The 15431-nt window shown below is 54.0% G+C and overlaps 1 protein-coding gene across 11 annotated transcripts in view; it reads left to right on the forward strand.

The window, feature by feature from the left end:
* Positions 1-15431, forward strand: part of KCNT1 (potassium sodium-activated channel subfamily T member 1) — a 101740-nt gene that overhangs the window by 76673 nt on the left and 9636 nt on the right. For 9 of the 11 annotated variants that reach the window (XM_064171438.1, XM_064171443.1, XM_064171440.1 and 6 more), the window contains exons 8-28: positions 676-750; positions 1101-1184; positions 1655-1749; positions 3666-3846; positions 3942-4106; positions 5493-5629; positions 5870-5933; positions 6199-6307; positions 6825-6933; positions 7415-7564; positions 7675-7913; positions 10072-10288; positions 11593-11698; positions 11809-11981; positions 12187-12258; positions 12724-12858; positions 13114-13225; positions 13849-13950; positions 14070-14153; positions 14510-14638; positions 14891-14911. In XM_064171438.1, the coding sequence (XP_064027508.1) occupies positions 676-750; positions 1101-1184; positions 1655-1749; positions 3666-3846; positions 3942-4106; positions 5493-5629; positions 5870-5933; positions 6199-6307; positions 6825-6933; positions 7415-7564; positions 7675-7913; positions 10072-10288; positions 11593-11698; positions 11809-11981; positions 12187-12258; positions 12724-12858; positions 13114-13225; positions 13849-13950; positions 14070-14153; positions 14510-14638; positions 14891-14911 (2559 nt within the window). The remainder of the gene's footprint in view (positions 1-675; positions 751-1100; positions 1185-1654; positions 1750-3665; positions 3847-3941; positions 4107-5492; positions 5630-5869; positions 5934-6198; positions 6308-6824; positions 6934-7414; positions 7565-7674; positions 7914-10071; positions 10289-11592; positions 11699-11808; positions 11982-12186; positions 12259-12723; positions 12859-13113; positions 13226-13848; positions 13951-14069; positions 14154-14509; positions 14639-14890; positions 14912-15431) is intronic. The other 2 variants (XM_064171441.1, XM_064171445.1) reach the window with 1 other exon arrangement.

Genomic DNA, 15431 nt, shown 5'->3' on the forward strand with positions numbered 1-15431 from the left:
TCGATAAGCGTTGGTAGAGGAGAGCTGAGGGATCTCTTCTCTTTCCATTTCCCTTTGCATCCAGTGCTGTGTCACAAAGGCTTGCTGGTTTTGACACGTGCAGGGCTTCCTGAGCTTGAGGAGTTGGAGCTGAGCTCAGCAGCCTGACTCCTCTTTGTGCTGAAGTCTGCTGCCTCCGGAGGGAGCAGGCACTGCTCCAGGCCAGACAGCAAGAGGCACAGGCTGGCTGCTTTGGCCCAGAGCCCCCTAAAATGGCCAGGGAAAGTGACCTTAACAAATGGCATCTTCTCAAAGTCCCTGGGCCAGTTGGCAGAAGAGGCTCAGACCCTGCGTCACCCACCTGGTTTGAATGCCAGCGATCTCTATCAGTCACTCTCATTTTCCATCCATGCACAAAGCATTCTTGTCCCCCAGCTCTGGGCAGCAGCAGTGATAGGCAGGGGGATGTCATGGCTGTGGAAAGGACTTGACCATCTGGGGAAGGTGTCCCCCACTCCAGCATGCCTGACACCAGCAGGGCCTCTCTGCTGCAGGCAAGCCCAGAGCATCTCTCTGGCTACACTGATGTGCTTCCTCCATCTCGCCGTGCCTGTGGCAGGGTGGGAGCTGTTGAATTGTCCTCCAGCACGCCCCCAAGCTTATTTAATTATTTCTCATCTGTATTTCATTCCTCAGGGAAACATCTGGGAACAGATTTTCCGCATTTCATTCATCCTGGAGATGATCAACACAGTGCCATTTATTATCACCGTGAGTGTCTCCTGGTGGTATCTTATAGCAGCTTTGAAGTTGAATGAGTACTGTAAGGTTTGGTGGTGAAATAAGGAAATAAGGTAGTGTTTGAAGCTGTGAGGATGGATTTTCCTTTTTTTTTCTCTTCATTATTTTTACCATAATGACTTTCTCTGGAGTGTTCTCCCCAAAGCCACCTTTGCCTTTCAGCTGCTCTGCTGCAGCCAGGGAAATGAGGCAGCTTTCAATGGCAGAGGCCAGTGCTTGGTTTGGAGATGGACACTTCCCAGCAGGGCTTGAATTGGCTGCTTCTGGCTTTTTCTGGTGGAGTACCTGGATTCTTCCCCAAGTAACTCTTGTTCTCATAGATATTCTGGCCTCCGTTGCGGAATTTGTTCATCCCCGTGTTTCTGAACTGCTGGCTTGCCAAGTATGCCCTGGAGAACATGATTGTGAGTGGCCAGCCACATCCCTCCCCTTTTGCCCTGGGTCCCTCTGCCCTGGGGATGCTGAGGGTGGCATGGCTGGGAGGGGGATGCTGCCTGCTGTTGTTCCTTGGTGTGTGCAGCCAAGGTCGGTGGGAGGTGAGGTTTGCCAGCTGGTGATGCTGGGAGGTGGACCTGAGCAGGTGGTGTCTGAGCTGCACTGCCTGTTGGCTGTGTACTGACAGGGGTGGCCACTGCCTGTCCCTGGGATGTGGCATTTCAGCAGGATGAGATATCCAGCCCTTCTGTGTGCCCACTTGAACTACCTGTCTGGGCAGAGCCCAGACCTGCTCACAGAAGTGCCCATCCCTTTTCAGGGGCCAAATTCTGGCCTGACCTTCATCTGTGGTGGGGGCCAATAAGACAGCAGGTAGTACTTAAAGGACTGCTTTGGCCTCAGCTTCTCTGAGCTGGTGAGTCCTCTCCTTTCTTCCCAGAATGACCTACACAGAGCCATACAAAGGACCCAGTCTGCGATGTTTAACCAGGTGCTCATTCTGATCTGTACCCTCCTGTGTCTCGTTTTCACGGGGTGAGTGTTGCTCTTTGTTTCCCTAAACCTTCTTCTTCACCCAGGGAAACAGCTCTGTGTGTCCCAGGGGTGGGACTGGTGGGACCAGGCTCTCACAGAACTTGTAGGATGGGGGTGTGGGGTGGAACCTTCCTAGCTGTGTTGGATTGGCACTGCCAGGATGTAACTCAGTTATTTGGGAAGCCAGAGGAGGTCCTGCCTTTAGGTCATGTCTTCTAGTTTGAGTTTTCATTCAGCCTGAGAGGTTTGTACAACAGAGTTACTTAGGCTGTGTGTTGGCTCTGGGAGAGTGGCACAGGTTTCTGTTCCTGTCCATGGGCTTTGGCTTGGGCACAGCCACATCTGCTTCAGCTTTGGGAGGACCTTTGCTCCACCAGCCCCACAGTGCTGGAGTCATAGAATCATAGAATCAGTCAGGGTTGGAAGGCACCACAAGGATCAGCCAGTTCCAACCCCCCGCCATGCCCAGGGACACCCTACCCTAGATCAGGCTGCCCACAGTCTCATCCAGCCTGGCCTTAAACACCTCCAGGGATGGGGTCTCAACCACCTCCCTGGGCAACCCATTCCAGGCTCTCACCACTCTCATGCTGAACAACTTCCTCCTCACATCCAGTCTGACTCTCCCCACTTCCAGCTTTGCTCCATTCCCCCCAGTCCTGTCACTCCCTAAAAAGTTCCTTCCCAGCTTTTTTGGAGGCCCCCTTCAGATACTGAAAGGCCACGAGAAGGGCTCCTCTGTGCCGTGGTTCATTGCCCAGCACACTGAACACTGGGAAGATGCATTCCTGGTTTAGAAGCTAATTATCCTCCCTTATGACATGATTTTAACCAAAACATTTAACAAGCATTGTCAGAGGGAGAGAGGTGATGTGGACACTTGAGTCTCTGAGCAGGGCTGTGACTGCTGCAGGGTCAAAGGCAGGGACAGCAGCTTCTCACAGCAGGGAGGTGTGATGGCTCATGCACCACGACCCATTGTGCTCCCTGCCTCTGACCCTGCTCTTCCTCCCCACCCAGTTACGGCAGCAGCTGGGCTCCTTTGTGTAATGGGCCGTGGGGGCTCCTGCTAACAAACTGCCCACCAGCACCAAGGGCATCTCTTTATGAAGAAGTCAGTTCTCCTCACTGGGCACTTAGCTTTGAATTAGGCTTCTTGAATCCTCCTCTGGCTCCTTCGGCTTTGAAGCCTGTAATACCATTATGCTGCTGGAGGGACAGGGAGTGGAGCTCTTAGGCTCATGAGTCTTTGGCAGTAAGGATGATCGTCTGATGGGAATTTGGAGCTCAGCAGTGCTCCCTGCCTGTGGCACCTCCTGCCCTCCACAGCCATGGAGGTGTTTATTGGTGGGCATGGCAAGGTTACAGTTCAGGTCCAGGATGACGTAGGTGACACCAGCCTTTTGCAGTATGGCTTTGAAACTGCAGGTGTGTGGAGTTATGCTGCTTGCCTATCCGTGGGGACCTGCAGGGGTAGTGGCAGAGGGCTGGGAGTGGGTGATGTGATCTGTCTCCTGAGTGCATCCTTCTCTATAAGTGAAAGCCCTTCCCACAGGCCAAGTCTCTCTGGAGCCTTTCTGGGACAGCTGCTTGCTTCCATACTTTGGGTTTTTGCAGTGCAAAGGCATTGATGTTCAACATGGCATGGTCTCATTGGGACTCATCACCCAGGACCTAGACTTCCCCAGGCTGCTTTGGTGAGCAGCCTCAGCAAACTTAACCCCACCTGTAAGCATCACTAGCTGAATCACTTCTGTTGGTGATGCAAATCCACTGTTGATGCTCACAGTGTGTTACAGACACATTTCCTCCATGGACATGGGTGTAAGTCACCTCCAGAGGATCCTCACTGACTTCAGCAGGTGCCATGGGCACTGCAGGAAGCCCTTGCTGTGATGTGTGCTTTCTCCCTTCAGGACCTGTGGCATCCAGCATTTAGAAAGAGCAGGGGAGAAGCTCTCCCTCTTCAAGTCCTTCTATTTCTGCATTGTCACCTTCTCCACCGTGGGCTATGGAGATGTGACACCAAAGATTTGGCCTTCCCAGCTCCTCGTCGTGATAATGATTTGCGTCGCCCTGGTTGTGCTGCCGCTCCAGGTTAGACCTGCACGGCCGAGGATGGAGAGGGATGCAGAGCCTGCACCAGGGCAGCCCTGCCGATGGGGACATCAGCTCTGTGCCTTCGTTTGCAGTTTGAGGAGCTCGTCTACCTGTGGATGGAGCGGCAGAAGTCAGGAGGCAATTACAGCCGCCACCGTGCCCAGACAGAGAAGCACGTTGTCCTCTGCGTCAGCTCCCTCAAGATCGATCTCCTCATGGATTTCCTCAATGAGTTTTATGCCCACCCACGCCTGCAGGTGAGGACCAGGCATATTCTCACCTGCTTACAGAGTCACAGAAACATGCAGGTTGGCAAAGCCCCTCAGGATCACCAAGTCCAACCTAGAACCCTGCTCTGTAAGATTCACCTTAAACCATATCCCTAAGCACCACAATCAAACAACCCTTAAACATATCCAGGGTGGGTGACTCCACCACCTCCCTGGGCAGCTCATTCCAGTCCCTGACCACTCTGTCCATGAAATCTTTTTTCTAATGTCCAATCTAAACCTACCCAGTCTCAGCTTGAAGCCATTCTTCCTTCTTCTGTCTCAAATTGCTGCCCAGCAGCCTCTCCACAATGCCCCTTCAGGTAGCTGTAGACAGCAATGAGGTCTCACTTCAGCCTTCTCTTCCTCACACTAACCATCCCCAGCTCCCTCAGTCACTCCTCATAAGATTTATTCTCCAGGCCTTTCACTGCTTCGTTGCCCTCCTCTGGACCCACTCCAGCACCTCCACATGTCTCTTGTGTTGCAGTGCCCAAAACTGAACACAACACTCAAGGTGTGGCTAAACATTGCTTAGTCAGTGTTTGTCCTTGTCAGGCTCACAGCCTTGCTGGGCATGACCAGGTCTCTACTGGTGGTCAGTGCCCTGCCCAGCTATGGTGGATGTGGCACAGAACAAGGTCAAACCATCCAGCCTGGCACCTGGATGTGCAGTGTGCTGCACTGGCCAAGGAGAGGTGACAAGTGGTAGCTTAGGGCCATTCCACTTTGCCATCTCACTGGTTGGGCTCTCTGCCTGATCCCCCCCAGTCTCTGGCCAGGCCTGTTGGAACACTGTGTAAACAAGTGGAGAGGGACCAGAGGGACTTCCAAGTGTAATGATGTCTCTGCTGAACACAGAATCTCAGACAGAAGCAGAGCAGGTAATTGCTCAACCTCTCTGGGATTTACCCAGCTCTTCCTGGAGTGTCCTCACGTAATAAGTGATCTCTTGCAAGGGACAGTGTCTTTCCTGCTCCCCAAGGATGAGAGCTTCGCAGACGTGGTTCAGATTTGCATTTCATTCCAGCACTCACATGCTCTGTGTTCCCATCACCCAGCCCTGGCTCCACACATTCAGGCTTTAAAATCCTACTCACTGCAGTACTTGGAAGAGGCTCCACTTTGCTGTGGGCATGCAGCTGTGCCTGCATTGGCCTTACTGTGTCAGACAGGATGGAGAAGATGCCGAGATGTTTCCCAAGACCCTTGTAGGACCTTGGAACAGGAGCAGGGGATGTCACACATGGGGACAAATATCAGAAGCCCCAGAAGGAGCCGTTTGTTTGCTCAGGCAGCCAAACCTCTTGTCTGGGCTTGCTGTGGCAGGTGTGTGCAGGCTCACCCAGCCCACGCGAGCATCTTCTCTTGCAGGATTACTACGTGGTGATACTTTGCCCAACAGAGATGGATATCCAGGTGCGGCGCGTCCTACAGATCCCTCTCTGGTCACAGCGAGTCATCTACCTCCAGGGCTCTGCACTGAAGGACCAGGACCTCATGAGAGCCAAGTAAGCAGAAGGATGCTGCACATGGTGAGGCTGGTTCTGCCACACTGCTGAGATGTCCTCAGGCCTTGGAGCCACAGAGGACAGTCCCCAGTAACTGTCAGCGCAGATGCGTGACCAGGGGCTTCTCTGCATGCCTTTGCTGGGGTCTTGGAGGGTGCTGGCAGCACCATGACTGGTATGGGCAGATGCCCAGCTTTGCTGGCCCATGCAGTTCATGAGGCCTCTGCTCTCCACTTGCAGGATGGACAATGGGGAAGCTTGCTTCATTCTCAGCAGCCGAAATGAGGTGGACCGCACTGCAGCGGTAAGCCAGGCCCAAGGGGTGGCACAAGTGGAGATTGTTGATTTCTTAGGCCAGAAGGGACTAGGGTGAGCACTGGGGTAAGCATGCACCCCCCAGTGCTGGGTTTTGGGGACAGGAGAAGGGTAGCTATTCCCTGTCAACAGTGGGGGTTGGAGGAGCCCTTGCTGTACATCTCCACAGTGGCTGGGGGTGCTTTGCACTTCACCCTAGGTGTAGAAGTGTTGGGGAAAATAAGGCTTCAGCTCTTGCTCTTCTGCTTGACTAGGACCACCAGACCATTCTGAGAGCCTGGGCTGTGAAGGATTTTGCTCCAAACTGTCCTCTCTACGTTCAGATCCTAAAGCCTGAGAACAAGTTTCACGTGAAGTTTGCAGGTGATTTGTAGGGACTGGGTGGCAGTGAGCACCTTGGCTCACTTGGCTGGTTGGGGACTGTCTTACCTCCCATCACAGATGTTTCCAGTGGTGTGAGTCCATGAGCTGGTACTGGGAGTCCTCCCAATTGCTGGAAGATGCTTTAGGGCTGACAGCCCCTTTATCATGATCCACACTAAAGCCTGCACCACTGTGCCTGAGGTTGGAGGAGAGATGACTCTGGGCTGACACGGGATGGGCTGCATGTGGGCACAGCAGTCCTGTGTGTGCCTGGGTGTGAATCCCCATGGATGTGACAGTGGTGGCTTCAGTGGGCTGGTGTCCATCTGACTGGTTTCCAGCCTACATCCCTATTTTCCTGCCTGCTTTAATCTCATTCATGCTGTTCCCAGTGGGCTGTTGGTCAGCTGAAAGCCCTCCTGGACTAGCAGGAGGTGAAAGCTCCCAGCCCCACCCAAAAAAAGCAATAATTGCTGCATCTGCAGGCACTGCCACGATGGTTCCCTCTGCCTTTCAGATCATGTTGTCTGTGAAGAGGAATGCAAGTATGCCATGCTGGCACTGAACTGCGTCTGTCCTGCCACCTCTACCCTCATCACACTGCTGGTCCACACCTCCCGCGGCCAGTGAGTGCTGCCCTGCCTGCCCCTGCCTGCTCCTGCCCAGCCAGCCCAGTAACACAGTGGCATGAGTTCTGGGCTCCGTGGCAGTCAGAAATGTCTGAATTGTGGGTAAAGTGCCATCAGAAGAGCCATAGATCTTCAGATGGCTTTCACCCCAGGCTCAGAGCTGGTTGCCCGCACTGGCTCTGAAATCAGAAATGAAAACGAGCTTGGCCTCAGCCTGCAGACACCAACAGCTGCCGGAGACACATTGCTGGGACCTCTCCAGCGTTGGTCTGAGCGGCAGCTTCAGTGCTTACGAAGACTCCCACAGTGCAGGTCTGCCCTGGGGGCTGGCTGGTGTGCCAGGGTCTGTGCCAGCACCAGGGTGTCCCATCCTGGCACAACGGGGGAATTGCAGCACAGTGGCAGGTCACATCCCAGCACCAGAAGGTCCTGTCCCAGCAGGGGCAGGTCCATGCCAGCGCTGCTGCTGTCGTTGCAGGGAGGGGCAGGAGTCCCCGGAGCAGTGGCAGCGGATGTACGGGCGCTGCTCGGGCAATGAGGTCTACCACATCCGGATGGGGGACAGCAAGTTCTTCATGGAGTACGAGGGGAAGAGCTTCACCTACGCTGCCTTCCACGCGCACAAGAAGTGAGGACGGGGGCGGGCAGGGTGGATCTGCGTCCCTGGGGGTGTCCAGGCTGCCAGGCCCTTCGTGCAGGGACAAAGCCCTGAATGCCCCCACTCTGCTCCTGGCGCAGGTACGGTGTCTGCTTGATCGGCATCCGGAGGGAGGAGAACAAGAGCATCCTGCTGAACCCTGGCCCGCGGCACATCATGGCAGCATCTGACACCTGCTTCTACATCAACATCACCAAGGAGGAGAACTCTGCCTTCATTTTCAAGCAGGAGGAGAAGCAGAAGAAGAAAGGCTTTGCGGGCAGAGGCACCTACGACGGCCCATCCCGCCTGCCTGTGCACAGCATCATTGCCAGCATGGGTGAGTCAGGGGGCACGGGGGCAGTAGGGCTGCCTAGCATGGGGGGCACACACTCTCCATCTCCTTTCCCAGCTGTTGGTTTCTCTCTCCTGCTTTGGTTTATTTTGCTCTCTGCAAACTCTTTGACTGGACAAGGTGATCTTGAAGGTCTCTTCCAACCAAAGCTGTTCTGTGACTCTGAAATAGCTGAAGGGTGGAGGTCCAAGGGCTGGACTATTTCAGTGGTGCTTGGTGATCAGACAAGGGGCAGTGGGTACAAACTGGCATGCAGGAGGTTTCACTTGGAACTTAAGGAGAAACTTCTTTCCTGTGAAGGTGCCAGAGCTCTGGAACAGGCTGCACAGAGAGGCTGGGGAGTCTCTTCTCTGGATACTTTCCAGACCCACCTGGATGTGTTTCTGTGCAACCTGATCTAGGCATTACCTGCATTAGCAGGGGGATTGGACTAGATGATCTCCAGAGGTCCATTCCATCCCCTACCATTCTGTGTTTCCTTGCCATGCCCACATAGAAATCCCTTTCCATCCTTTGTCCTAGTTGCCTCACCAGTAAAATCTACACTGCTCCCTGCAGCTGGGGTGCTCTCAGCAAGCTCAAGTATCATTAGTCAAGCTTGTGATGTCCATTACCATTAATGTTATTTGCATAAATCCCCCAAGCCCTGGCTGGCAGAATAAACGCCATTGACCAGGTCCTAAATCATGTGTGTGAATCAGAGCCTTCAGAAGAGCAGTTTGCTCTGCAGCCAGTGCTGCATTCTCACAAATAAAAAATGCCATGAGTCATTGCCTCCAGCTCCTATCTGGGGGGAGAGGGGTTTGGGGAGGCTGCGCTGCACGAGCAGATTATATTTCAGGCAAATAATTGATGGGTTTGTACTCATAAGCAGCAATTTGCATAGATTATCCTCCAGCAAGCTGCAGAGCACTTTGCTCAGCAGCATTTGTCAAGTGTTCTTCCACGGCTCGTTTGCAGAGGGACCTTTGGCAAAGAGCAAGGAGAGGGAGAGGAGAAGGGAGCGAGCGCAAGCAGGGCAGCAGCGCCCGATAAGCCCAGTGCCTGGGCTGTGCCTGCTGGGAGATTCCCTGCTTTCCTGGCCATCTAACAGCCACAAGACTCAGATGACAGCCTCAGTGAGGGACTTCTGATGATGAAGCCCTGGTCAAGGCTCTGTAAATATGGTTGATTTTTGAGGCTTCTGGAGGACAGGATGGGGAGGCCTCTCTTGTCCCTTGTCTTCACACAGGACTTGGTCTGTTCTTCCAGGAAACAAAAAAAAAGGACTTGGAAATGGCCTCAAGTGGTGCTCAGGGGAGGTTTATGTCAGATATTAGGGATGGTTTCTTCCCTAAAATGGTTATCAAGCCCTGGAACAGGCTGCCCAGGGCACTGGTAGAGTCCCCATCCCTGGAAGAGATTACAAGACACGTAAGAGCGGTGCTGAGGGACATGGTTTAGCAGTGACCTGACCACACTGAGATAATGGTTGGACTTGATGATCTTAAAGGTCTCTTCCAACCCAAATGATTCTATGATTCAAAGATCTGGAGCTGATCAGAAAGGATGCAGGAGCTGGTTGAAGGTGTTGTGCTGCATTGGAAGCTGCCCACCTGCCTCTCCCTTGGGGGCTCGAGTACCACAGGTGTGAAGAAGCATCTACAGGGAGGGCAGTGTCCCAGCAAGGGGCAGATGATGTAGTATCAGCTTGTTCCTAACCAGAGCCTGCAAACATCTGCAGGTAGGGGTTGGCCTGAAGGGTTGTCCTCTCTAAAGGTACATCAGAATAACAGGAACCACTATAAATCTAGGGTGTGCAAGTCTGAGCAGAGATGGGCAAAGGATTTAGTCAGTGCAATGAAGGTGCCCACAGCTGAGGGTCAGAGAAGGTGACAGTCCCTAGGGCCAGTAGCCTGCACCCACTGTGGGAGTAGCTCATCTGAGTGCCCTCAGGGAGATGCTCCATACAGCAATGCCCGGGTGGAGGTCACTGGTGAGTGCTTTGCCTGACTGGTTTAGCTTCATCTAGGTTGTGTTTAACAGGCGTAGTGCATGGCCTCATGTGCTCCACCTCGTCCCCATGCAGGGCTCAAGGGCATGATGCTTTGCTCTTCACCTCCTTATAGCATGTCTGCTGTCCTTCCTGCCCCACCGTGTCCAGGTACAGTAGCCATGGACCTGCAGAACACAGAGTGCCGCCCTGCTAACAGCAGCAAGCTGGCACTGCCAGCGGAGAACGGCTCTGGCAACCGCCGGCCCAGCATCGCGCCCGTGCTGGAGCTGGCCGACACCTCGTCCCTGCTGCCCTGCGACCTGCTCAGCGACCAGTCTGAAGATGAGATGACACAGTCTGATGAGGAGGGGTCGGCAGTTGTGGAGTGAGTCACCCACCTTTGGTCCCTCCTAAATGGCAGTGGGTCAGTGGTGCCTGAGGGGTGCTCAGGCTCAGCCTCGCTCAGCTTTTACCTCAGCACACGAGCGTCACCACTTCACCATAAGCCTTCTGAGTTGCTCTGGGGATGTCTTCTTGGGTATCAGCACTGCTGGGGGTGGACATGTCCCAGCAGTCTTCTCACCTGCCCTCACTCATTGCGGTGGAGAGGACCCTTTTGTCCTTTGCACATTAAGTGAAAGAAACAGGGATCTGCTGGAGAGAGTCCAAGGGAGGGCTGCAAGGATGATGAGGGGACTGGAGCACTGCCTGATGAGGAGAGGCTGAGGGCCATGGGGCTGCTTAGTCTGGAGAGGAGAAGATGAAGAGGGTTTATAAATATCTGAGGGCAGGAAGGGGGGGCAGGCTCTGCTCACTTGCTCCCTGAGATAGGATAAGGAGCAATGGATAGAAGCTGCAGCACAGGAGGTTCCACCGCAACACAAGGGGGAACTTCTTGACTGGAAGGGTCCCAGAGCACTGCCACAGGCTCCCCAAAGAGCTTGTGGAGTCTCCTCTTGTGGAGCCTTTCAAGGCCTGTGTGGATGTGCTCCTGTGTGCCCTGAGCTAGATTGTATGGTCCTGCTGTGGCAGGGGGTTTGGACTCAATGATCTCTTTGGGTCTTTGGCATCTTTTGATGCTGTGATCCAGCTTTAAAGCTGTTGGTCCAGGACAACCAGGCAGAAAGGTTTGGCTAGTAACCACTTGGTGTCACAATGATGTGGGGAGCTTACTGAGCATCTTCAAACCCTCTCAACTTGGCTTTTCATCTGTGTCCAGTTTTAGCTGCTCTTTAAATGAAAAGCTCTACTTTTGTTTCCATAAAAATTACAAATGGTGATTTTTTTTGTTGTTTGTTTTAAACAGCTGTTCCCCAAAACGCTCTCTGAAAATGGACACTGAGGTTTTTTTGCTCTGTTATGTAGCTCAGCATTGCTCCTCTCCTAGAGCCTCACTGCCCTGTCTTCCTTCAGCCGTGCTTTATGGTCTGTCTGCTGCCTTCTCCACCTGTGCTGGGAAGATGATGTATTCACACTCTCATGACCCTTTGCATTGCAAAAAAAAAGAGATCCCTAAATATTTGTACTTTGGAGAAATTCCAGCTGCTGCAGAACTTTGCAAAGCACTTTCCAGCGGCGTGCTCCAATCTCGGGCTGCTGCTCTTCAGTGTGTTTCCCAGTGTCTGAGTGGGGTGTGGGTGGAAAGTTCTCCCCACGTCCTCACGCCGCTGGATTGTCTCTCTGCTGCAGGTACGTGAAGGGCTACCCACCAAACTCCCCCTACATTGGGAGCTCCCCAACTCTGTGCCACCTTTTGCCTGAGAAAGCTCCCTTCTGCTGCCTGAGGCTGGACAAGGTACGATGGGGCTGCAGTGGGGGCTGCCTGGGAGCTGAACAGCTCCATGCCTGCTGGGTGGGTGGCCAAGAGCTGCACACCGAGTCCCTGTGCTGCCTTCCACCACACAGGGCTGCAAGCACAACAGCTTTGAAGATGCCAAAGCCTATGGGTTTAAGAACAAGCTGATCATCGTTTCGGCAGAGACGGCTGGCAATGGGCTCTACAACTTCATCGTCCCCCTTCGCGCCTACTATCGGTCCCGCAAGGAGCTGAACCCAATTGTCTTGCTGCTGGACAACAAGCAAGTACTTTTCCATGGATGTTTCCTACCTCACTGAGCCCTCCCCTGTGTTTCCATGGCCATCTCATGCTGCGGGGGTGGGAGCGTCAGGGGATGGCAGTGCCACTGTTGGGTACTTGGGCTGATGTTGGCCCTGGTGACTCCTCTGTGGGCTTTGAGTCTGTCTGTGCCCTGTGGACTTGTGAACCACTTTGCTCTCTTCCAGGCCTGAGCACCACTTTCTGGAAGCCATCTGTTGTTTCCCCATGGTTTACTACATGGAGGGCACGATCGACAAGTAGGTGTCTTCACCTGTGGCTGCTGTCACTTACCTGAACCACAGAATCATAGAATTGTTTTGGTCAGAAAACACCTCTAAGACCATTGAGTCCAACCATCAACACAACACTACCATGGCCATTAAACCATGTCCAGAAGTGCCATGTCCACACATTTCTTGAACACCACCAGGGACAGTGACTCCACCACCTTCCTGGGCACCCTATTCCAATGCTGATGGGTTACATTTACCCCAGCCCAGGCTTTTGAGTCATCCCAGGAGAAGCCTCAGGGTTTGTACCATAGAGCTGAGCCCACCCTTGGCTTCTGAGGTGGTCAGACCCCCTGAGTAGGTGGGAGCAGATGAAGAGCTGGCGGTTGGGAGCAGCCTGGGCCTGCTGTAGCGCTGCGCGTCGCAGTGTGCTGCTTCCCTGTGTCCTTCCCAAGGGCTGACCCTGCGCTCTTCTCTTTGGGAACTGCCCAGCCTGGACAGCTTGCTGCAGTGTGGCATCATCTACGCTGACAACCTGGTGGTTGTGGACAAGGAGAGCACCATGAGTGCCGAGGAGGACTACATGGCGGATGCAAAGACAATTGTCAACGTCCAGACCATGTTCAGGTGAGGGGTGCCCACTGCCCCAGCCCCATCATGGCCAGCTTAATCTGGAGGCAAGCCTGAAAAGGGTGGTGCTGGTGGGTGGGGTGGTGGCTACAGGCAGTGGGACACATTTGCAGGTGTGCTCGCTCTGGGAAGCATCATCTCATCAGCTGTTTCTGAGGTCAGACAGGCACAGGGATGGTTTAAATCTCTTCAGGCAGGGAGTGCTCCCATTTTGGAGTGAGCTGCAGGACAAGAGGTCTTTTTCCATTGCAGGCTCTTCCCCAGCCTCAGCATTATCACAGAGCTGACCCACCCCTCCAACATGAGGTTCATGCAGTTCAGAGCAAAGGACAGTTACTCTCTTGCCCTTTCCAAGCTAGAAAAGGTAAGAGAAGGTGTTCCTCTGCACGTGGGGCCTGGGAAGTCAACACTGAGAGTGACATTTTTGCTCCTCAAGGTCCTGTGCTCCTCTGCACGCTGCAGTGACCACAGTGTGCATCTTCCTAAGGCAACTTGCAGCAAACAAAAAGGGGACAGCTGATTTTTGGACTAACCTCCTTCTACCTATTTCTGTATTTATTTGGTGGTTGGACTTTGTGCTGCTTTGCCTATTGCTGTGCTGGGCAGTAAGGGGGGCAAAGAGTCACTGTGCTGAGGCAAATCTTCTGACAAGGGAGAAGCTACCTCTGAACCAGGTACTGGGACATGTGAAAGGGCCACATCCAGCCCTTGTCAGAAACCCCCAACCATGTTTAGCATGTTTCCATGGGGAAAAAGAACCCCCTTTCACCCAGTGTAAGGATGGTGCCCTGATTTCCTCCTTGCAAACCCACCAGAAACTCCACGCTGGTAACCTCTCCTTTTTGTGAGCCTCCTGGTTCCTGTGCAACCTGTTTGTGGGGGGGAGGCTGGGTGGTTCTGCTGTGCTGAATGCCCTGGAAGGATGTGAACAAGCCCCTGCCAATGTTGTTTACCCGTGGGTGGTCACATCTCCCCTTTTCCCTCCAGAAAGAGCGGGAGAATGGCTCCAACCTGGCCTTCATGTTCCGGCTGCCCTTCGCAGCGGGGAGGGTCTTCAGCATCAGCATGCTGGACACGCTGCTCTACCAGGTGAGAGCTCAGCGGGCTCTGGGTGCTGCAGCCCCGCAGCTGGGGCCAGCCCTTCTCATCTCCCAGTGAATACCTGAGCAAACCTTTTCTTGGCTTCCTGCCCCAATGTCTCTCCCCAGTCGTTCGTGAAGGACTACATGATCACCATCACCCGCTTGCTGCTGGGCCTCGACACCACGCCAGGCTCTGGCTACCTCTGCGCGGTAGGTGCCAAGTCCCTCTGGGTCCAAACACTTGGGCCAAGTCATTGTGGATCTGGTGGGATCTGTCTCCCTGCACATGGGGGTGGAGGATTCCCCTCTTTTGGGGCATCAGGGACAGGCAACATTACCAGGTCATCACTGCCCTCCGTTGTGTGTGGGGAGGCAAGAGCCCAAAAGCTCAAGAGCTGCCAAAGAGCAAAGTCCCCATTCTGAGGACTGAAGTCAGAAACTGTCCCTGGTCCTTTCATGAAGTCAGATTCACTTCTGGGATTGACATGGATGAGCTGGGGTCAGGGCTGCTCCTCAGCAGGCGTTGCACAGCGCTGGATGGTTGATGTGTGTGCTCTGTTGCTCAGATGAAGATCACTGAGGATGACCTGTGGATCCGCACCTATGGCCGCCTCTTCCAGAAGCTCTGCTCCTCCAGTGCAGAGATTCCCATCGGGATTTACAGGACAGAGTCACACATGTTTGCAACGTCTGAGGTAGGGGCATGCTGATGGCATGTGCCAGGAAGTGGCTGCTGGTGGTTCTGGCTCAGCAAAGCTGTGGCTGGGTCCATGGGGCACCTCAGATGTGGTTGCAGCAGCCTGGCTGTGGCAGGTGGGGAAATGTTCTTGGCACAGCTCTGTAGTGCCGCATGGCACCAAGTCCCCGGGCATCGGGGGACGTGACACAGCCAAGCAGCCACTGTACTCTGCTGACACTTTCTTTTTTCTTCCTTCTCCCTGCTGCAGCCTCACGACATCAGAGCGCAGGTGAGTGCTGCTTGCATCCAGCTCTCTGGCAGGAAGCTGCCAGCACTGCCTCCTGCTCCCCACAGCCTCCAGGCTGACCCACGGGTGTTGCTGGGCTGGCTTCTGCCAGTGGGGTCTCTGGCCACACAAGCCAGCACGCACCTGGTGCCAGTTGTCACCTCAATGCCAGTATGATGCTGCCTGTCCCTGCAAAAGGGCAGTGCCAGCTGAGCCTCGGAGCTCTGAGAAGACAAAAGTCCTTGATGCCCCAAAGTCTAATGAGCTGGGATAAGGAGCAGGGTGGGAGCCAAGCTCTGGTTTAGACACCTCGGTTTCAAGCTTTGTAGGCAGGGAGCTGAAAGCTGCTGTGTAATTGACTGCATTGTCCTCTTAGAGATGCTATAACCCACTTCATTAGTGAACTCCTCCTACCCACCAGAGAGATTGCTGTGAGATCAAAGAGGAGATAAGGGCATGGCTGTCCCTTGTGCAGCCCAGAGATAATGCTGTTAGGGACGTTTAGCAGGGCCTTTTGGCACAG

The sequence above is a fragment of the Pogoniulus pusillus genome, chromosome 35 (genome assembly GCF_015220805.1).
Source record: "Pogoniulus pusillus isolate bPogPus1 chromosome 35, bPogPus1.pri, whole genome shotgun sequence".
NCBI classification, from domain to species: Eukaryota; Metazoa; Chordata; class Aves; order Piciformes; family Lybiidae; genus Pogoniulus; species Pogoniulus pusillus.